This window comes from Lepus europaeus, chromosome 5, assembly GCF_033115175.1.
Source record: "Lepus europaeus isolate LE1 chromosome 5, mLepTim1.pri, whole genome shotgun sequence".
NCBI classification, from domain to species: Eukaryota; Metazoa; Chordata; class Mammalia; order Lagomorpha; family Leporidae; genus Lepus; species Lepus europaeus.
In genome coordinates this window covers 101,953,800-101,977,151 of record NC_084831.1, presented here as the reverse complement: position 1 = coordinate 101,977,151, position 23,352 = coordinate 101,953,800, and the positions used below count along the sequence as shown (strand labels likewise).

General features: G+C 44.4%; 1 protein-coding gene across 1 annotated transcript in view; it reads left to right on the top strand.

Annotated features, from left to right (window-relative positions):
* The first annotated feature begins 1,163 nt into the window (after nt 1–1,163).
* The window catches only part of VAV3 (vav guanine nucleotide exchange factor 3), a 415,772-nt gene continuing 393,583 nt past the window's right edge, over nt 1,164–23,352 (top strand). Inside the window, exon 1 of the mRNA XM_062191859.1 lies at nt 1,164–1,367. Within this exon, the coding sequence (XP_062047843.1) occupies nt 1,164–1,367 (204 nt within the window). The remainder of the gene's footprint in view (nt 1,368–23,352) is intronic.

Sequence of the window (23,352 nt, the reverse complement as noted above, 5' to 3'; positions counted from 1 at the left end):
TTAGCAGTGCCCAAAAGCTCGCCTTAGCAAACGGGAAGGCGCACCGCCAGCCCGCGCGGTTCTGGGGGGCGCGCCCCAGCTGTCATCCGGGTCCCCCAGGCGCAGCCCCTGCAGGTCCGCCGGCCCGACGCGCTCTGCTCTCAAACCTGGGCGCCAGCCGCCCACGCATGCGCAGCCTGGTCTCCGTGTCACCGGCCTGTTTTCCCCAGGCAGGTTTTCGGTGGGGTCAGCGAAAGGACCCGCACTGCCACAGGGAACGGATCCGAGACCCCACCCCAAGTAACAAGGCTGGCGTGGAGGCCGGCTCGGGGCTGGGGGCGGTTTCTCAGGCCCCGCTAGGCACACCCTCACCTTTGGAGGTGCCAAAACATCCTAGGAAGCAGCTAACTTGGGGGGCCGGGCTCGGGAGGTGGTCAGCACGGGGCCACAACGGGCAGCGGCGCGGGGGCGACCTTCTCCAAACTTTCCCGGCTGTGCTCCCCGGATGCTCCTGCTTTCTTCCCTTCCTTGGGTTGTTTCGGACCCACAGTTCATCCACCACTCCTCTGGGACCCCACTTTGTAACTGCATTCGCTCTCCTGGGGAGGGGGGTCCTAGAGGGCAGCCCAACCTATTGCCGTGTCCGGCCGCGCTCCCTCCAGCCCGGCGGGCAGCCCCGTGAGGACACCCCGGGACGCCTCCGACAGCCCGAGGGCCAGCACCGGGCAGCGGCTCCGCCCGCCCCGCCCCTCCCCGCGCCCCGCCCCCGGCCCAGACCCCGACCGGGGCCGCCCGCGCGCTCCCACCCGCGCCCCTGGGGACTCGCAGACGGCACGAGCCCGGCCCGCGCGCCGGGCATGCTCAGTGCGGGTGCCCGGCTCGCCAGTCGGAAGCCTGTGCGCGGCAGCCGCTGCCGCCGAGCCGGCCGGGGCGCACGGAGAGCGCGCGGAACTCGCTGCAGCGGCGGCCGGGCCGCGGCGGACCGGGGCCGGGGCCGGCACCGGAGCCAAGTCCCGCGCGGCTACCCCGACCCGCCGGCCGCGGCGCCTGCTGCCCGGACTCGGCGCAGGGAAGGGGCGGGGGGCCGCTGCCGGCGTCGGCGGGGCGCGGAGGAACCGCGGCGGCGGCTGCGGCCGCATCCTCGCCTCCTGCCCCGGCCCGAGCGCCCAGCGGAGCCGTCGGGCATGGAGCCCTGGAAGCAATGCGCGCAGTGGCTCATCCACTGCAAGGTGCTGCCGGCCAACCACCGGGTGACCTGGGACTCGGCGCAGGTGTTCGACCTGGCGCAGACCCTCCGCGATGGAGTCCTGCTCTGCCAGCTGCTCAACAACCTGCGGGCGCACTCCATCAACCTCAAGGAGATCAACCTGAGGCCGCAGATGTCCCAGGTAAGGAGGCCGGCGCGGGCGCCCCCCGGCCCCAGCCGGCGTCTCCCATTAATCTTGCGGCTAATTTCTTTGTGTGAATGCAAACATCTAGGTGCGCTGGCGTGCCCTGCCTCCTAGCCTGCTGCTCAGGGGACCACCTCGGCGCTTCCTACTTGGGCTTGAAAGGGGTTAGCTCTTTAGCTGATTGCAAAGGCTTTCTGGGAGGCGGGAAAAAGAGATAACAGTTGTCTTTGCGTGCCCTTCAGCTACTCCGTGTCTCTCTCTCTCTCTCTCTGTAGGGTCAGCTCATCTATAAAAAACGCTGGGGAGGATGAGACGAGGTGATGGGGGTGCGGTGGTGGTGTCATGTTGCTTCTCGCCTGCTCTTCTGCTTTCTGTTTTTGCGTCCGCGCTTTGTTGAAAGAGGAACCATGACATACACAAGGACTCTAGGAAGTGGAGGGCGTTGGGGACCGTTATCTGTAACAGGAATGACACTAGGCGGAGGAAGGAAAAGGCAGCGGAACCGGGGCTGCCTGCGAAGGCCCCTGAGCCGCGGCCAGCTGGATGGGTGTGTTCAGAGCTGCTCTGCAGCCTGTGAGAAGGAGCCGGTCCAGCGTCTCCCAGCAGCCACGGGAAATGAGAAGTTGCGCTCGAGATTCCGCTTTCCCTCCGTGGGTCGTGCGCTCGGGTGGCCTGGTGCGCCCCGGGCTCCTGGGGCTCCTGGGGCTCCTGGGGCTGGAGCCTCGCCTGGGACGTGCCTCTGAAAGCTGGAGCGAAATGCGGCTCCGGGAGACTGTGTGCACCCTAGCGTCAGCTCGAAAGTCACATGGCAGCCGGAAAGTTTTTTGTGTAGAAGGATGTTGAAACACCATCCAGAACCTCCTTTTTCTCTTTCACAGTGTAAAAAAGATACTTTCAACTTTAAAGGGAGAGGAGAGAGTCCCCTCGGTGACACAGTTTGGTACTGATCCTGTGTGATGCAGAACCTCTGCTACTTAGCGAGGAGAGCGGTGCCTTTTGAGAAGTGACTCTGTGATTAACTGTACAGTTGAAGTGGGAGCTCATACGCTCCTGTCTGTCTTGGTGTTCATGTTCCATCAGGGTTCCTCTGCCTGCCTGCCTGCCTTCAACCGGCTGGTGGGCAGTTCCCAAGAAAGAACAGGCGTGCAAGTGGTGCGGGCCATGGGTATTTGAAAGTGAGGTCAGTGATCTTATACCGTCCCCTAAACCTCCATGGTGATTGGTAGCACTGTGGGCCCCATCAGGGTGTCCCAACTCCGGGTGTCCTGTCTGGGGTGTAACAGATATTTCCACTGTAGGGGGGGGTGCTACAGTCAGGTGGCTGTCCAGTTCCATGGATCCCCATTTTCCATCTGTGCAGAGTCTCTGGCGGCCGTGTGGGTGCTGTGGTCCACCAGCAGGGAGCATAATACTGTGCACATTTCCTGAAACTTGCTTCCTGCCACTCTCAGCAGTTACCCTTTGAGTTATTCTCAATAATCAAAATTTCTGGACAGCTGAGGAACTCCCATTTTTGACACACAAACTTTTATTTGGATATGAACAATGATGAAAATCTTTTGAATGTGTTTAACTCTTCTTAGAATATATTAGATGTGAAAGAACAAGTTGGGCTTAGAATAGAGAAATGAGGGAGCAAGTCCTAGATCGCTTGCTGACATTAGCAATATCACATGAATACTTAGCAAACAGTTTCAACCATTAGATAACAACTTAAGAAAACATTTACCAGAAGGTCCAATGCCTTCTATAAATTTTAAGAATCATGTATTTGAAAACACCTCTTAAATATCTAACATGGTGTACTTTGTTTAACCAGTAAACTTAAGCACAACCATATAAAATGTTTTTAGTTTCTTTCTACCAACACGTTTAAAACATGATACACAGATTCAGGTCACTCAAATTAAAATGTATCTTTGTCCATAAATTTAAGCTGCTAAAATCAATCAATCTTATCTATAAGCCATTTAAAATAAAACTCAATAAAATTTCCCCATGTGGACATACAATATGTACACACATATAACATAGCATAGTAGACCAATATAGCAATTTTAATAATAGTTTTTAAAATCTTTAACTCTTTTTGTAGATTGCCAATTGATTTGAATTGCTTTTTGTTTTTAGTAACCTCAGTTAACCATACTTTCTCTCAGTTGGTACTGTTAATACATTATTGGCTTCATCTGTTTACAGAGCCATCCCAAAGTACTGAATACAATAGAAGTGGCTGGAAAAAGTCCATAGGAACCTATAGGAGGACAGCTAAACACAGAACCAACAACGCTTTAGTTTTATGAGCAGCAAATCATATATAACTGTGGATGACAAAAGATTTTAAGTCGCCATGTTTAAAATTATAAACTCATCAACCAACAAGAGGCACTTGCTTACTTCACAGTATTTTTGAAAGCACCTGTAGGATTTTACAAGTATTTAACCCTTTAGGCCTCTGGGACTTTCTCATTAATATAACTATTATGTCTAGTAACACAAGATCATTAGACTTTTTAATTCTCAAACATTTGTATTAATAGCATTTTCCATTATAGAAACTTACAGTTTGGTACCACATCACATCTTGATAGTACTTCTAATATAATCCAAATGGCCTGATTAGTTGGTGTCTCTATAAGATGAGAGATATAGGTCTTTCGATTTTTTTCAGTTGGGGCCAAACTGGAAAAACCAAAGTCCAAGATTTACTGGAAATTTTAGAGTCCAGATTGTTTGAAACTTTGATTTTTTGAATGCCGTCAAGAATGCCAAGAAGGCTCAAAATCCAAAATATCTGGTTGAAATAAGATTCCTTAAAATCATGACATAATATAGACCAAATTTGATCATTGTTACAGGTGATTATTCAAATCTTTGAAAATAAGCACATATTTAAATAACCCACAGCTCTTAATAAAAATTCAGCTGTTTTTGAACAATTAGAATTTAACAGACATCAAGAGAACATAATAGATGTGATTTAGTCTTTTTGAGGAGTAAGGGTCCTCGTTACTGTGTTTAGCATCGGGGATGAAAATTTAGCACATACAATGGTGTGAGAGCTGTCTTCCCCACTGGAGGTGCCACAAAGAACACACCAGAATACGTGGCCTAAAGAAATTCTTACCCTGTGCTGTCAGGTAACCACCAGATTCTTCCTTTGGTCAGGGTGCTTATGAGTTCTTAAGTTTGTGTACTCCTGAGCTTCCTGGGTTCCATTGCAGTTTCTCCCATTAGTGTTCTATGAGGCAGGGCTTCTCAAGTGTGAATCCTGGATGGCTAGAACTGGAGCATGGTGGTGTCTGTCTAGGCTTCATTCCTTATCTTAGCCTTGTTGCAGAGATGTAAGGTCGCTAAACAGCTGAGCACTTAGGCACATGAATTTGTATTTTACAGGCTGTCATTAAATCCTTAAATGAGTCTTACTAAATAACTTTATCAATCACGTCGACATATTTAACATGCCTGTAGTCCCCAGTACATATTATGTAATGTATTCATTATCAGCAAAATTAATTTTTTTCTGCTATTGTCATATAAGAGTAATAAGTGATAGTTAAAATTTAATAAGAAACGTAAAATTTTACAGTCCTTTAGACTAGCATCCGAAGTGTTTCTGCCTCCTGTCTTTCTTGGGAAAGGGCCTACCTGCTCCTACTTATAAGGCTCCTACCCCATAAGTTCTGTTCAAACATCTTTGGGAATAACCTGCTAACCTAGAGCAACCTTGACATGCATCTCAGCAGAGTTTACTGTTCTGAATTTAGAGATGTTGTTACTGGCACTGGGGGCTTTTTGCTGTGTCTCTGAGTTTATTTCATCCCTGACTGAGTTTTTATTGATGATATCAATTTGAAACAGAAGATCATGTACTGTAGGGAAATAGCCTAAGAGGGAAATAACGGGAAGTTCTCACTTCAGACTTGAGACATTGGAGACACTGCTCTGAGCAGATGTTGACAAGCAGAATGAGTTTATTGATGTTTTGCTCTCTGCCTGTTGCTAGTTTTCCTGAAGGGAGGCTATAACTAGCATAAGATTGTTTATTCCCCTGAGTGGGATGTTCTTTTGTTTTCTTCTTTCTGCCCTGTTTGCATTATAAACCCTGAAAGCAATGATTGCTCAGTTATCAGTTTGAAACTTGGAGTGTTAATAAGCTGATTATCCTCTCAAAGAGAAGCACAAATGGATCCCAAACCTCCTGTTGTTGTTCTTGGCTATGGACATCAGCCTCTTTTTTGGTGTTGTCATCTTGGTAACAGGAAGATCCTCAGTTAAAAAATAAACACTAAAAGCTAATTTGGATTTTGTTTTATAATGAGGTGAACATTAATCCCTTTTAATTAACATGTTCCCCTTATTGTAAGGAATAAAGTTAACTAAAATCCAGATAGTGAAAATCCAAGAAATCTGGTGTCTGAATTAGATCATTTTTTTCATCTTAAACAACATTCTCTGTGGGATACAAAATATATGAATGACTTTGAAGGAGAGCCTATGGGTGCTGGTTGCACCAGTGGTGGTGGTGGAGGGGGTGCCTCATGGAGAGGCATGAATGACTAGGTTGATGTCACTTTTGGTGATAAAGAAAGTCTCCCTGAATCAGCACTGTAGATCTGTCGTTGATGAGACTATCTTATTTTGAAATTTGAAGTTTTGCTTTATATTATGGCTGAAAGCTGTAGCAATACATTCCATGAGTTTACTGACCATGGAGTGCAGTGGATGCATACTTTGAATTGTCTTAAAATGATTTTGTAAGCCTAATACAGTTCAACAAGTGTATTAAGAAAATATAAGTGAAATAAATTGAGTGTGTTCCTCAGACTTCTTTCCATTCAGATTGTAATGGGTTAAGCCATTGATTTCCATGCTTTTCCACATACTGTCCCCTGGGCGTCGATGTTGGTGATGCAGCATTTCTAAAAGAATATGACACTGTTGTCCTCAGGATTTCCTTCCAAGCTACTGATACTCAGTTGCATTTTGATGCTGTTAACTTTTTAAAAGAGTTAAAGAAAACTTTATTTCTGCTTTATGTAACCATTTATTGTTTTAAAAACTTTGATTATATTTTAGCACCGGAGTAAGCATTCCAAATACATCTTTGCACTTCCTGTTCCCAAATCAAGGCAGTTTATGTGCAGACTGTTGGATTATACAGAATGTCAGAGAAAAAGACTGTCATTGCCTGAAGAGAGTGAGTGCCCCATTGCACCTGTAGTTCAGAATAATGTCAGTGTTTAGTCTTCTCCGAAGCCAGCAATCTCTTTGCCTTTTGTTAGGTCATTGCCTCTGATAATCTTCCAGTATAGTATTAAGCTCAAAATAATTAAGATTTTTTTCTTAAGTAGTTAAAGCATCTTAAGGCATCATAAACACTTGTTTTGTCTTGTACTTGGTGGCTTAACCTGAGTTCTCCAGGAGACGGAGCCTAGGTTCATGGACCAAAATACTGAAACTTCAGGGTGAGCTACAGTCCTGGGGCTGCCAGAAACTGTCCCTTTTTCTTTCCATTTTTCAAGACAGGGAAAATTATATCATGGGGTTGATCCAGTATAGATCACCACACATTTCCTAATTTTCATATGTGATGTTCCCTTATTTTTCTTAATCCCTCTGTGGTACTTGATGTTGTTGATCATTTGCTACCTTGTTTATGACCACTGCGGCACACTCTCCTGGTCATCTCCTCTCACACTTCTAACTTTGCCTTCTCAATGTCTTTGGCCAGCTTGACCTTATCTAAATACTTCTTAAACATTTTGGAGTGTCACTTTAGAGTTAGAGAGACAGAAAGGTCTTCCTTTCGTTGGTTCACCCCCCAAAATGGCCACTACACTCAGAGCTATGCCGATCCAAAGCCAGGAGCCAGGTGCTTCTCCTGGTTTCCCACATGGGTGCAGGGCCCAAGCACTTGGGCCATCCTCCACTGCCCTCCTGGGCCACAGCAAAGAGCTGGACTGGAAGAGGAGCAACCGGGACTAGAACCTGGCACCCATATGGGATGCCGCAGGCAGGGGATTAACCAAGTGAGCCATGGCGCCGGCCCTTTTAGTTGGCTTTTCATTTCATGCTCCCTTCTCAGAGTCTTCTCAGGACACCTGTGACATTGCTGACCAGGATAGACCCTCCCAATTTACATTAACAGCCTAGGTCTGCCTGTTTCACATCACCATGTCTGTGGTTACAGTTGTCTCACAGGTGAAGTCTGATCACTGTGGAACGTTCTCTTACAGTGGAACGAGGGGTGAATTGCATGGGGAGGCAGTAGGCATGAATGTGACTGTTGCTGGAGTTGTCAGGAGAGAGTGAGGCCAGAGAAGGAGGGGAGAGGACAGGGCTAGAGAGGAACATGAGGATTAGAGATGTTTGAGTTAAAGTTGGGGACCAAGGCCCAGGTTTCAGGCTTGCTGACCCGAGGGATACAAGGGGAAGAGCACATTCAGTTTTGGGTGTTGACCTTGAGGTTGCACTGTCTTCTCAGTTTCAAGCATCCCACTCTCTCACTACCCCTTTCTTTCTGGCTTATTCTGCTAATACCTAAAATCCAACAATCATTTGAACTCCTTGGTCCTACCACCTCTTCAATGCCTTCATGTCTTCATTTCCTTCCTACTCAGCTTAAACACCATAGCCATTCTAATTACTTCCTTGGTTTCTCTTGATTTGTCCTGCTCATTTGGGTAAACAAAACCCTGGTTGACTCCAGCTCGTTACTTAACCCCTGCCTACAGCTGAGCCGAGGAATGTGGTGAGGAATACGTGCACCATGCTAACTGCTTCCACTTTAAGTTTGTGATCTCTAACCTCAAGTGGGCACTTAAGGCTACTCAGTGATCTGATTATATGTCTTTAGAACAAATGTTCTCAGAATGTGTTCTGGGATCCTGGCAGTCCTTGAGATGCTTTTTAGGTTCCAAAAGGTCAAAACCTTTTCTGATAGTAAGACATTATTTGCTTTTTTCATTCTTGTTTTCTCACCAAGGGCATAGTGGAGTTTTCCAAAGGCTATGTGATGTTGCTGAAGGCATTGCTGTAATTGACAGTGCTTTTGAGGATTTTTCAGCTTAGCATTCTAGTGTTCAACACTGATGGATATGACTTCCACCAACAAAAGCTGTTGAGGGAATCTCAGTATTCATTCTTGTTTTGTTTTTAAATTGGATCCTTTTCTTTTTAAAAAAGATACATTTATTTATTTTTAAAGATTTATTTATTTGAAAGAGTTACAGAGAGGTAGAGAGAGAGAGGTCTTCTATCTGCTGGTTCACTCCACAGATGGCCGCAATGGCTGGAACTGTGCCAATCTGGAGCCAGGAGCTTCTTCCGGGTCTCCCACGCGGGTTCAGGGGCCCAAGGACCTGGGCCATCTTCTGCTGCTATCCCAGGCCACAGCAGAGAGCTGGATGGGAAGAGGGGCAGCTGGGAGTAGAACTGGCATCCATATGGGATGCTAGTACTTCAGGCCAGGGCTTTAACCTACTGCGCTGTAGCGCCGGCCCCTTATTTATTTTAAAGGCAAAAATAAGAAAGAAATCATTCCTCTGCTGGTTCACTCACCCAATGGCCACAGTGGAAGGCGCTGGGCCAGGCCGAAGCCAGGAGCCAGAGCTTATTCGGGTCTCCCATGTGGGTGTATGGGCTCAAGGGCTTGGACCATCTTCCACTGCTTTCCCAGGGTCATTTGCAGGGAGCTGGATCAGAAGTGGACTGAATTAACTTTATACACATATGATTAACTATGTTAAGTAAAAAGTTTAGCAAATAGTATGAAAAAAAAAAAAAACTGCTCCTTAACAGTCAAGACAAGGGCTGTTCAAAGTCATTGCTTCTCAAAGTGTCAGGAGGATATTCTTATGCCTCGTAAGTTTTACTTGTGCCTAAGTATCCAATTCCATTGCTTGTTTTCTTAGGTGCTTCTTGAATTAATGATAAAACTTGTTCCCAAAGGAAAAAAAAAAGTAGACTCGAACTGGCGCCCATATGGGATGCTAGCATTACAGGTGACAGCTTTACTCACTACACCACAACACTGGCCCCTCAGTGTTCATATTCTTTTTTAAGATTTAATTTTTAATTTGAGAAGTGGAGTTATAGAGAGAGGGAGAGACAGAGAGAGGTCTTCCATCCACTGGTTCACTCCCCCAAATGGCCGCAATGGCTGGAGCTGGGCCAATTCAAAGCCAAGAGCCTGGGTTTCTCACACAGGTGCAGGGGCCCACGCACTTGGACCATCCTCCACTGCTTTCCCAGACCATCATTGGAGAGCTGGATTGGAAATGGAGCAGCCAGGACTCAAACTGGTGCCCATATGGGATGCCAGCACCGGAGGCAGAAGCTTAACCTATGATGCCACAGTGCTGGCCCCAGTATTCATTTTTTTATGAGTGCAGAAGGGTCCTGAGACCAAGCAGCAGGAAGACTTGCCTAGCTCTCCAACTCTTCCAGGTGACTCTTTGGGACTTTTTGTTCTTTGTCAAACCTCTATCATCTCCTTCTTCATTCTTTCTTTCAACTGATGAACCTGCTGGTCCACTGGGAAAATTGACAAACTCAAAGGAGAGCTTCCTCAAGCTCCTCTCCTTGGTGTCTGTGCTCATAGGTACTGCTTTCTGTCTTTTACTGTGGGTGAATTGGCAATGCCTGTAGAAAGGCCAGTTCCTCCTTCACTGTAACCTCGTGCTCTTCTGCGTCATCGTTGGGCCCTACATCTTTCTATTTTGCATGCACCTATGTGCTTAGTTCCCTTACTCAATTCAGGATGGGTTTTGAAGATAGAGCCACAAAGACTTGCTGATGAACAGAGTGTGATGGAGAGTGACTCGGGACCTCTAGGATTTGACCACACAGAGCAGGTGGTCTGTTACTGTGTAGTGGCTCCCAATGGACCACAGTATACAATCCAGACCCCTTGATAAGCTTGCAGTGGCCCGTGGTCTCATCCCACCTCAACCCCCAAAGCTCCTTCCACTCTGTGCCCCCTGACCTTTTTATGGTTTCTGAATAGTTATGCTGTTAAGTGTCTCTGTACTATTCATGTGTCTTTTTCCCTTTCTTGGCTGTTTGCTTAAAGATTCAGTTCAGGAGTCCTCTTTATAGATAATGGGCACCAAAATATGGTTAGGTGTAAGGAGTTTGTTCCACAGCAGAGTGGAGTGATAGTAACCTTTTGTATTTTATGAAGAACTAGAAGAGAGGCACTGAAAAGCTCCAAACAGAGGCTAGGAATGCTAATTACTCTGACTTGTTCAGTGTATGCTGTATAAATCTTTTTTTTTTTTTTTTTTTGACAGGCAGAGTTAGACAGTGAGAGAGAGAGAGTCAGAAAGGTCTTCCTTCCATTGGTTCAACCCCCAAATAGCTGCTACGGCCGGCGCGCTGTGCCTATCCAAAGCCAGGAGCCAGGTGTTTCTCCTGGTCTCGCATGCGGGTGCAGGGCCCAAGCCCTTGGGCCATCCTCCACTGCCTCTGGGGCCACAGCAGAGAGCTGGACTGGAAGAGGAGCAACCGGGACAGAACCGGCACCCCAACCAGGACTAGAACCCAGGGTGCTGGCGCCTCAGGCGAAGGATTAGCCTAGTGAGCCGTGGCGCCGGCCTTGTATAAATATCTTGAAGTGACATATGTATGTGTGATTGCATGTTTAACATGTGTCAAACCCTTGTGGAATGCAAAACTATAGTTAAATCTTGTAAGTCACTTCTGCACTAGGTCCTTCTGGACTCCTCTCTCACGTGTGGCTGGTCAGGCGGTTTTGTGCCATGCTGCACTGTGTATAGAGGTGCAATAGGATTTTGCAGGGTTTTTTTTTTTTTTTTTTTTTTTTAATCTCCTTTCTGGGCTTTGATTTACTTGAGACTGCTATAGGCAAAGTCATTGATTGACATCTCCAGGAGTTGACGCCGGAAGTCATACATAATAGCATACATCACTAGGTGTAAATTGAGTTCATTAATGAGTGGAAAATGATGACTCTTAACTACTTTTTCAAACATGTTTATATAAGTTTTAAAAATAAGACATACTCGACCCTATCTAGGTCATTAAAAACCACAAATATCTGCTAAGTGCCATTCTAATAGCAGGAGATAACATTACCACCTACCATCTGAGTGACTTTCAGAAAGTGACTGAACCTGACTGTTTTTCAACTTTCTCATTTCTAAAATAGACCTACTAAAAGAATCTACCTCCTTGGGTTGATGTGGGGGCTAAGTGAATTAATTAATTAGCCCTGTGACTTGCAAGTAACAGGTCCCTAATGAATGGGTTTTGACTGTTTTGGCTACAGACATTGTACTATGTCTGAAAAACATAACACCTCCCATGCACTGTCTCATGTTATCGACACACCACAGAAAGCAGGCGCTGTTGTTTACCCCCATGTGATCCATACTTTCTGAGGTCAAGAGGGGTTTAGTCACTTGTACTAACAAGTTGCTCATGGTGGTGCCAAGGTGAGCATTAGAACATTGAAAGTGAATTGGCCAGCGCTGTGGCTCACTTGGCTAATTCTCCACCTGAGGCGCTGGCACCCTGGGTTCTAGACCCAGTTGGGGCGCTGAGTACTAGTCCCGGTTGCTCCTCTTTCAGTCCAGCTCTCTGCTGTGGCCCGGGAGGGCAGCGGAGGATGGCCCAAGTGCTTGGGTTCCTGCACCCGCATGGGAGGCCGGGAGGAAGCACCTGGCTCCTGGCTTTGGATTGGCACAGTGCCGGCCGTAGTGGCCATTAGGGGAGTGAACCAATGGAAGGAAGACCTTTCTCTCTGTCTCTCTCTCTCTCACTGTCTATAACTCTATCGGTCAAATAAAAATTTAAAAAAGTGAATTGCATTTTCTTTATTGAAGCCATTGGCATATTTGAGTAGGAACTGCAATATGTTTTTATTTTTCCCCACTATATTGCTTTCTCATGGTGTTCCCTGGGAGGAATGTTCTCTGGTTTGCCTCGTGGCTATTGTTAATAGCACCTCTGTACTTGTTAATTTTGAGTTAGAATTTTGATTCAAAATGTTGCATGTATCAACTGAACAATTGTGTGCATATTTATCACATTCAGCGTAGGAAGCTAGACCTTTGGCCGATACATGGTGGGAAAAGGAAATAGAATCAGAGAAAAAAAACTAAGGAAAGTTAATGAGAGGGAGAGAGAAAGTGAGTGTAGCTGGTTGTTTTGAGTCTTGAATATTGTGCCTTATGACAGCTGGTTTTGGGCACATGGTTTAGTGCTCTGTTCTGGAGTCAAGAGTGCCTGTATGTCCCTGAGAAGCAGGAAAACTGTTGTTTAAAATAGTGTGCTTTGAAGTGATTCCCTTTTTTTCCTATTATAACCATTCTGGTAAATTTGCAGAAGTCTGTTGTTAGCTGCTATCTGGAATATAATTATACCATACTTCCCCCTGTGTTAACTTAGACTCTGCATGGTGTCACAAGCTTATATTTTGCTTTTCCCGATCTTGTGCATTTAGCACACAGAATGATGAACAGAGAAATAGGTTCTTTGGGTTAACATGGGAAATTATTTTAGACTCTTATTTTGTGCTGGTAGTTGAATGTGCTTTCAAAATGTATGTGGCAAGAAGTGTAGTCAGCTTTTGACTTCTTGCTTAACAGGAAGCCAGCAACATATGCTACTCACATGGGAGTTCTCTTAGGGGTCAGTTAATATGGAATATTTAATGATGCACTTGATACTCACCTTCCATGATTTTCAAAGTGCATGTCTTAAAATAGATGTGTAACAGCTGGCCTGAATGAACAAGCATCTTGTCTCTCTTTTTCTCGGTGGGGGTGCAGCATGATTTTTTTTTTTTTTAAAGCCTAAAGGACAGAACTGAGTTCTAGTCCTGGCTATATCTCTGACAAGCTGTGTAGCCTTAGCAAGTATCTGCTTCTTTTTTGCCTCTGTCTTCTATACTTAAAGCAATAGCAGCAGATACACATATAATGTAAGCAGCAATTACAATTTTTTATATGTACTTAGATCTCACTTAAGAGGTATTATGGTTTTATGAAGATCAGGGATCAGGCAGATAGTTGAATTCCAGCTCTAACATTTAGTAGTTTGAATTGGGAAGGCTACTTTAGTTGTTGAATCTGTTTCCTCATCTGATGGGCAAGAAATAGAAAATGCCACTTTGCAGGATGATGATGAAAATCAAATAAATATTGTGTGGCCCGCAGTAGCCACTCAGTAAGCTTTATTTCCTTCCTCCTCTCCCCACCAGTCCCCATCCTCACACATCCATGAGGTGGGCAGAGTATGATCTTATCACTGCCCTTCGAGAAGGACATTGAGATGTATACTGGATAAAGGACTTTTCTCAAGGTCACACAGAAGGAAGTGGTGAAGACAGGACTTGAGTCCAACTGTCCTAATTCCAAAGCTAGTGAAATTTCCCATTTCTGGTGCCAAACCCAGTGGACAGATGGTTTAATTGCATGAGGGAATGACTGGGAGAGTGTTTGCAAAAAGCAGGGCATGCCCTGCAGATGTAAAAATGACACTATTATTTTGCACTGAAAGTTACTATGTTTAAAATAGAAACATCTGAAAAAATGAGCCTGTTTTCAGTTATTTTGTATCTGATTACTTTGGGGGTTATTGGCTTTTCTGGTGATTTCATAACTTTTCTGCTTTCTGATTGGCTCTGTTTTCATGAATTTCAAGTAAATTGATTGATAAACTGCATCAGTAAGTCTGTTAAAAATTAGCCTTTTTAGTGGAGGATGAGAATTCAAGAGAGAATAAAACTCAGTGCCTGACCCTGTGTTGCTTTTAATCTGGACAGCGTGGATTTTACTGTAGACTTCCTTTTAAAAATAGAGGGATGAGAAGAGAGCCAGCTGTGTTAGCCAATAGGCATGGCAAATATGTATGTACGTTTTGCTTTTCTGGTCTGGATTATACTGGTGCTAGTAAGTACTCAGGAAGATTTCCTTCCTCCTCTGCCCTAATGTTGTACATTGACAAAGGGGGGGGGGGAGAGAAAGAAAGAATATTTATGGCTGTATTGGGATGTAGCTGTCCTTTCCATAAACATTTGTCTAGTACCTCCTATGTGCTGGACACAGAAAGCATAAAGATAAATCACACAAAGTTTCTGTTTCTTGGGGGTTGTGAGAAAATAGATTTGAAATGGCAAAAGCTTGACTGCAAGAGAAAGGAAGTTATGTCATTGGATGCGACAAGGCCAGTGCAAAAGTGCATGTGGCTGGGTGAGAGAGACAAGACCAGGAAGATGGAGACACAGTGGTTACTGGAGAGGCAGAAGATTTAAGAAGGAACACTGGTAAAGGAGAGAGAATGTGCAAAGACATCGGACATCAGTGATGTCCCCAACAAGGCAGTTAACTTGGGGCAATGATGAAATTATCCATAGTAATGTAATACGGGAATTTGGCTCCACCATTTGCATTTGGCAGTGAAAACATTAGAGTACATATCTTTTGGAGTATGGGCTGGAGCATCGGATAATGTCCTATTTTCTTGAATATCTTGAAGGATTTAATGGTCATCCAAAGTAAAGTGCAAAGTATAGAGGCCTGCTGTCTTTCTGCCTCTGACCTGCAGACTTGCTGCTTCTTGCTTGCTCACACCTGCTGGACCATTCACTATCTCCTCTTTACTCTTCTCTCGGAATCACCTCTCTCCCTGATCTCTTTGGACAGTGAGAGAGAGACAGAGAGAAAGGTCTTCCTTTTGCCATTAGTTCACCCTCCAATGGCCGCCGTGGTAGGCGCGCTGCGGCCGGCGCACCGCGCTGATCCGATGGCAGGAGCCAGGTGCTTCTCCTGGTCTCCCATGGGGTGCAGGGCCCAAGCACTTGGGCCATCCTCCACTGCACTCCCTGGCCACAGCAGAGAGCTGGCCTGGAAGAGGGGCAACCGGGACAGGATTGGTGCCCCGACCGGGACTAGAACCCGGTATGCCGGCGCCGCAAGGCGGAGGATTAGCCTAGTGAGCCGCAGCGCCGGCCCTTGTTTTTCTTTTTAAAAGATTTTATTTATTTGAGAGGTAGAGTTACAGACAATGAGAGAAAGAGACAGAGAGAAAGGTCTTCTATCTGATGGTTCACTCCCTAAATAACACAATGGCTGTAGTTGTGCTGATCTGTAGCCAGGAGCCAGGAGCTTCTTCTGGGTCTTCCACGCGGGTGCAGGGGTCCAAGTACTTGAGCCTTCTTCTCCTGCTTTCCCAGTCCATAGCAAAGAGCTGGATCGGAAGAGGAGCAGCCAGAACTAGAACCGGCGCTCATATGGGATGCTGTTGCCGCAGGTGGAGGATTAACCCACTTCCACAGCGCCGGCCCCTCATCATTTCTGTGCGGTCTTCCTGGGGGTTGACTCAGTCTGTCTCATTCCACACCCTACATTGGTGTCCATTATTACTGTGACTAGAAGCAGCAGCTGTTCCAGATTTTACAAGTTACCTCTGCATGCACTTTTTTCTTTTAAACCTTTGACCCCTCAGAGTGAGGTAGATAGTGATGGAGTGATTGTTTGGTGTCTTGAAGGATGAATATTCAATAAATTAGAATCTCCGAGAGGATCAGGTGCTATGGGAACTTTGATTCTGAGAACTTGAACACTGTATACCAGCAGTCCTTTTTTGGTTTGTGGTCTCCAGAGTTCAGTGGTGCACTTGAATGAATATGACCAATGAAATCGAGGTTCTCAAGGCACATTTGTTGGTTCCCAGCAGTATACAGGCTGCCTGGCCCCTCTTGAAACCAACTCAGTGTCTGCTTGCTTTCGCAAGCCCCCTCCCCCTCTTTTGTGTAATTTCCTGATTCAGTAGTGATATTTTCTCTTAGTCCTACATGCATGTCTCATAGGGGAAAGGGCTCCAGAAACTTCTGTCACCTATTGATACTCTGAGAAGAAATTAAGTTCACATATTTGACTTTCAAATATGAGACAACATTTGCTTAAGGAAAGTTAATAAGCTTAGATCAATGAGCTACAAAATACATTGGTTGAGTTCAGATTTTTTATGACAGAGTACTTGGACAGAGAACCTTGTGTATGCCTAGAAGTTGTACTTTGAAATTCAGTAGAATTTAGCAATTCATTCTTAGTAAATGGGGAAGCAGAAATTTGGGAACTCCGAGTTAAAAGATGAGAATTTACACAAGGGTTTGGGTACTTGCAGAGAAACTCTTTAAGAAGAGAATGTGACAGAAGAACTGTTAAAGTTAACATGAAGCAGGGCTCTTATGAATATTTATGCACTGGCGCTGATAGGTAAATCTTTATTGAATTCTCTTTTTGAGAATACGGTTCTGCTTAATGAGCTTTGTTAAATGAAAAGTGATGAGAAAAGTAAAATAATTTAACAGGATTCTTGCATGTCTACCTTGGTGAAGGGTTTAACATTTCCCCCTCTGTGTTTAATAAACGGTTCGCCAGTTTCAATGATGGCTGCAACTGATTTCCCCCCTGTCCAGCAAACGCTGAGCTGTTTGATATTGTGCCCAATTGGCAGCTGCTTAAAGCCCTCCCTGGTTTTACATAAAATAAGCTAAATGAAAAAAAATGCATTTTAAAAAATGACAAATGTCCTCACTCTCTGTAGAAGAAAATATATTAAACTAGATGTAAATGTAGCAAGGTAAATTTTATTTATGCCGATCTTCGGAGGAGTCCTACATTCTGACCTAAGGACTTTTAATTAACGTTGTTCTGATCAGCTTGGGAGTCAGCATGGTGTAGTAGAAAACATGTGGCCTTGTGTATGTTAATCTGGATTTGAATCTTAGCTATGCCACTTGTAATCTTGGGCAACTTAATCACTCTGATCTTACATTTCTACATAGCTTATAAAATAGATATGACAATGTATGTTTGCAGTTTTAGAGGGATTAAATTAGTTGAAATAATGCATATGATATATCCAAGATGGTGCTCAATTTCTTTCCTTTAAGGCTGTTTTTGAAGTCCAAGGAGATTATAGCTTGTACATTAAGATGGAAAAGAGGGATAAGTGAAAATTAAGTTGGCACTTATGAAAACTCTAAATCATAGACTCAAGAACTCAAAAACCATAATCTTGGGCTGCAGAGAATGTGTAATTACTTCCAGTATTGCACAAGGTTAAGAGAAAGATGGTGCTGTTTAAATGAACCATTATAGTAACTGGCTTTATTATTCAGAGAGTTATCTACAGTTATGGAACTGGAAAAGATCTTCAAGATAATTCTGTTTCAGCAACCTGCTTTTAAATATGAGCAATATACTACATATACCACATTTTATTTATCCATTCATCTGATGATGGACGTCTTGGTTGATTCCATATTTTGACTATTATAAACAATGCTGTTATAAACATGAGGCAGGTATCTCTTTGATACAGTGACTTAATACATACATACACATACACATTGGAATGTTATTCAGCTATGCAAATGAATACAATCCTGTCATTTGTAGCAAAATGGATGTGATGGAAGGAACTGAAGACATGATGTTGAATTAAATAAGGTAGACACAGAAAGTGCACATTCTTCCTCATACGTGGGAGCTAAAATTTAAAGCAATAACAATAACAAAAACCTAACTGAATCTGCACACAGAGTGTTGTCACCAGAGGCTGGCAGGTATGAGAGAGATAAAGCTTTTTGGATAAAAAAAATAGGGGAAGCTAGATATGGTTTATTGTGACAAAGATACTAACGTGAGGTATTAATAGGGGAAATGGGGTGGGGGTAATTGGGAGCTCTTTGTATTACTTTTTTTGGTGTGTGTTTGTATTCTTTTTGTAAATTGAAGACTGAATTTATTCTAAAATAAAATGTGTTAAAAAATAAGCAATCTGGGCTGGTGCCGGGGCTCACTAGGCTAATCCTCTGCCTGGAGTGCCGGCACCCCAGGTTCTAGTCCCGGTTGGGGTGCTGGTTCTGTCCCGGTTGCTCCTCTTCCAGTCCAGCTCTCTGCTGTGGCCCGGGAAGGCAGTGGAGGATGGCCCAAGTGCTTGGGCCCTGCACCCACATGGGAGACCAGGAGGAGGCACCTGGCTCCAGGCTTCCGATCGGTGCAGCATGCCGGTGGCAACACGCCGGCCGTAGCAGCCACTTGGGGGGTGAACTAATAGAAAAAGGAAGACCTTTCTCTCTGTCTCTCTCTCTCTCACTGTCTAACTCTGCCTGTCAAAAAAAAAAAAAAAAAAAAAAAAAGCAATCTGAAGCTTCTATACATGTAGGGATTTGACTAAACTTACTTAGTTTGGCAGAACTAGTACAGGTTCAGAATTACTAAATTATAGCTCTTGACAGAATACTAGTGACTCAGGCCTTCAACTGAAGCTTATTCTTGTTTTTGTTTTGTTTTTTTTTGAAACTTTTTTGGATTATAAAATGCTTCAGTTCAGAATTTTTCATGTGCTATTAGACTTTATTCTCTCTCGTTTCCTTTTTGTTTGTGATAGAATAGGAACATCAGTGAGGATAGGCACACAGGGTCTCAGACTCTGGGGCTCAGAATATCCCTGAGGGATTGACAAAATGTTGAAAAATTGTATGTAATAATTATAGAATCCGACATGATGTTTAAAGAATTATGTTTTTTTTTTTTTTTTTTTTTTTTTGACAGGCAGAGTGGACAGTGAGAGAGAGAGAGAGAAAGGTCTTCTTTTTGCCGTTGGTTCACCCTCCAATGGCTGCCGCGGTAGGCGTGCTGCGGCCGGCGCACCGCGCTGATCCGATGGCAGGAGCCAGGTGCTTCTCCTGGTCTCCCATGGGGTGCAGGGCCCAAGGACTTGGGCCATCCTCCACTGCACTCTCTGGCCACAGCAGAGAGCTGGCCTGGAAGAGGGGCAACCGGGACAGGATCGGTGCCCCGACCGGGACTAGAACCCGGTGTGCCGGCGCCGCAAGGCGGAGGATTAGCCTAGTGAGCCGCGGCGCCGGCCGATGTTTAAAGAATTAAATCTTCAGTTACCTGATAGCCTATCAGAGCTACTCCGTTTGTAAGGAAGATGAGATTTTTCTAATTTAGCATAGATAAAGGATGTCCCAAGTTCCTGAGAATATGAATCTTCCTGTATGTTTTAGTGTCACCATAAACTTTCTCCTGGATTATGAATTCATGACATTAGAGGCCATTTGTTTTTCAATTTTCTGTCACATGCTTGGCATTTAGTGTGGTCTCCCATGAAGTGCTATTGAGTGTCTAATGCATCCCTAATGTTGGTTTGACGAGAGTGCTAGATTGTATTGTCTTAATCAAGGGTGAAAAAAGTATCATCTATGCCAGTTGTGTTGGAGAGGAAGGCAGAATATTATATTGAAAGAATGTAGGTTTTAGCGTAAGACATGCATCATATACTGCATGGGTGGAGTGGCTTTGGGCAGGTACCTCAATCTCTGTCTTGGTCTTCTTGCTTGAGAAATAGGATGAGTCGGGTGATCTCAGATGGACAAAATACCTCACACAGTACTAGGGGCAGAGGTGGGCACTTATGACCATATGAGATTCTCTCCCTTCTCCTGTCCCACCCCATCCTTTTCTCATGGTATAGGATTTTTCCTATATTTCTCTTGGAATTAGATCATTTTGCTGGTCTTTTGGAATTATATAATTTTGTTGGCAAACTTGTGTTCTGTCTTCCTGTAGATGTTTTATTCAGACTTATTGAATGTAAGATTTTGAATATTGTGGCTTTAAAAATGATTGGTCAATTTTTCTGTCCGTTCACTTGGTAAGTTGATATGTGACAGCTGCAGTAAAAGATGCAGTGCTGTACCTGAAGTTGGGAGATCTGCATGCGAATGCTGGCTCTGTCACTACTAAGATCAGTGATCCTGTGCCTGTTTCCTCCGTGATAACTCAGGAGAGGAGGTGGCATCATGTGGGCACAAGGACATAGACTTCAGATTTTGCACTTGCTCCTGATTGGCTATATGATCTGGGAAGGCTCTTTAGCCTCTGTTCCTTTAGCTTCCTCCTGGGGACAATACTTTCTGCACTGGAGGACCTTGCAAGGATTAGATAAGGTAGTGTTTGGCACCATCCTGCTTCAGAGCTTTGTGCCATGACACCTCTTAATAAGAGTGGCAAAAACAAAACACACAAAAAACAGAAAAAAAAATTCTACTACTGATGACTATCATGATTAGCCTTACTGATACCTGTTTCTTAGGTATTGAGAGATCAGTAAAAGGACATAATTACTGTAGCTTAGAATTTTAGAAGGTTGAGCCTTTTTCTCAAGGACACATAGAGAGTGATAATGAAGTAGTAAAGGGCAGAGTGTGTGTCTGTGAAGATGGGGGCTTGTTATCCTTATTAGTACACCCCTGTTTGAGTCATCGGTCATTTGGGCTGTTTCCGTATCCATAGTATCACTATCCACGTCCTTGTACTGATTACTCCCTCCCTTTGCAGTATTTCCTTCAGTTTTATTTTTCAAAATGAAATTTCTAGGTCAAAGGTTATGAACATTTTTGCAACTCTGGTCAACATCCTGCCAGATAGTTTATAGAGAAGCATTTCCGATTTGAAGAACAATGGGGGAGTGGTTTACAGTCTAGATTAAAAGCAAGGACTTTGGTGTCATTTAGGATTCCAGTTGGAGGCATTTATTTGCTGAATGGACAAATTTCTTAATCTCTAAATCCAGGTTCATGGTGACATGGGACAGAAGTAGCTACTTGCTGAAGTCTGTCAAGCACTTAGCTGGTACAAGCTTGTGTTCAGTTTTAAGTCCATCTGTGTTCCTCTTTGCACCTCCCCACCCCATGTCTTTCACTTGACCACTGCCTCCTAAGTAGTTTCTCTATCTTACTTTACACCAATCCATTCTCCCAAATGTGTATCAGTGATCTCAAAAACAAAAGCATAGCAATTGCAAGCACTAATCTGATCCTTTGAACCCCTTTGTGACTAAATGTTTCCCCAGGCTTTGAGGGTAAAGTGCAGAATCCCAGTCAGGCCCTTTGTGATCTGGCCCCGCTGTACTTTGCAGCCTTAGCTCCCTTTCTCGCCCGTTCTGCCCCAGTCAAATTGGCTATTTTTCTAATCCCAGAATTTGTCACTCATCATTTTCTTCTGGCCTGAGAACTTGCCATTTGTGTCTTTTCTTTACAAATTCCCCTTTGTACAAGTCATCCTGGTTTTTTTGAGATTCATCTATTTACTTCAAAGGAAAAGTGTGTATGGGGGGGGTTTGAGGGGAGACATAGAGATAGAGAGAAATATAAATGCATATCTTTATTGGCTGATTCCCTCCTCAAATGGCCACAACAGCCAGGACTGAGCCAGAGGAGAGCCAGGAACCTGTAACTGCATCTGGATCTCCCACATGAGTGGCAGGGCCCAAGCACTTGGGCCATCTGCTGCCGCCTTCTCGGGCATATCAGTAGGGAACGGGACCAAAAGTGGAGCAGCTGAAACTCCAGCCAGTATCCACCTGGGGCACCAGTGCTGCAGGCTGCAGCCCAATCTTCTGTGCTGCAGTCCTGGACCCTGCTCATCCTTTTAATTACTTGTTCATGACTGATTTTCCTGCTGGACCTAAGCGTCATGATGGCAGGAGCCATTTCATTTATTCACTGCTGGTACCTGTCTGCCAGCACAATGCCCAGTGCTCATTAAATACTCAGAGATGCTTAAATAACAAAATCCATAATAACTTATCTGTAAACACACGTGAAAGAGTTTTAGGAATAATTTATTTTTCTTTGTGATTTCCAATCGCTCAGGTATATGTCTTGTGTATGTATTTTTTTTAAAAGATTTATTTATTTATTTGGAAGTCAGAGTTATACACAGAGAGAAGGAGAGGCGGGGTGGGGGTCTTCCATCCTCTGCTTCACTCTCCAGTTGGCTGCAACGATGGGTGTAGAGAGACGCAGTTTACAGGAGTTCTGTATCTGGGGTGTAGAGAGAAGCAGTTTACAAGAGTTCTGAAGCCTGGGAGTAGGCATACGCAGTATACGGGATTGGGAGCCATGCCGATCTGAAGCTAGGAGCCAAGAGATTTGTCCTGGTCTCCTACATGGGTGCAGGGGCCCAAAGACTTAGACCATTTTCTGCTGCTTTCCCAGGCCATAGCAGAGAACTAGATCAGAAATGGAACAGCCAGGACTTGAGCCAGTACCCATATGGGATGCCAGCACTGCAGGTGGCTGCTTTACAGCACTGGCCCCCTTGTACATGTCTTGTAATCAGACTTTGCTTACTTTTTCTTACATAATATTTCATGTTAATGAGGGCAAATCTGAAGAGAGGGCAGATACTTTCAGCAACTGTGGTTTGGTATCAAGCGGTCTTTGGTTTTAGTCAACAGTGTTCATCCAAGACCTGTGATAACATTACATGAACTGTCCATCATCTTACGTCAAATAGCATAGCTGAAGGATTTCATGATGTAGATTAGCATTCCTACGAGATTAGATTATGCCTGAGCCATTTCCTTTCATTTAAGACCTCAATGGTTGGTGCATTCTGGAAGTGAGAGGTATTTTATATTACATACTTCTGCAAGTTTAAAACTACAAATTTATTTATTCTGAAGTAGAGTTCACTCATTAATTCAACAAACATTTATTTAGCACATTCTGTGTTCAAACATAATTAGGCATTGATGATATAACAGCTCAGGTTATTAGATAGGTATATTTTGGAGGACATACTCTCTTTTTCCATCTGCTGTTTGCCTGTGGAAGATCTTGTTTTGATGTATTAAGTGTGTGCCTGGGTATATGTGACTTAGCTTTTTCTGTCTTTTCTCTGAGACCCACTCTATAAGGAGGGTGGCTGTTTTCTGGTCTCCTCTCACTCATGTGGAAAGCGAAGCACGGTAGGTGCTGTCTTCCTCCCATGGGAGGCCTGTGGTGGAAGGGATGAGAGAGAAGTCTGCATCTTTAAATTACACTTTCCAGTATGCATTCATTTTTTAACTATGAAAATGTCTGCATTTTTATCTGCTTTCTCTGTTTTGCTTGATGGTATTTCTTCTCAGTATGAAAAAAGTTTGT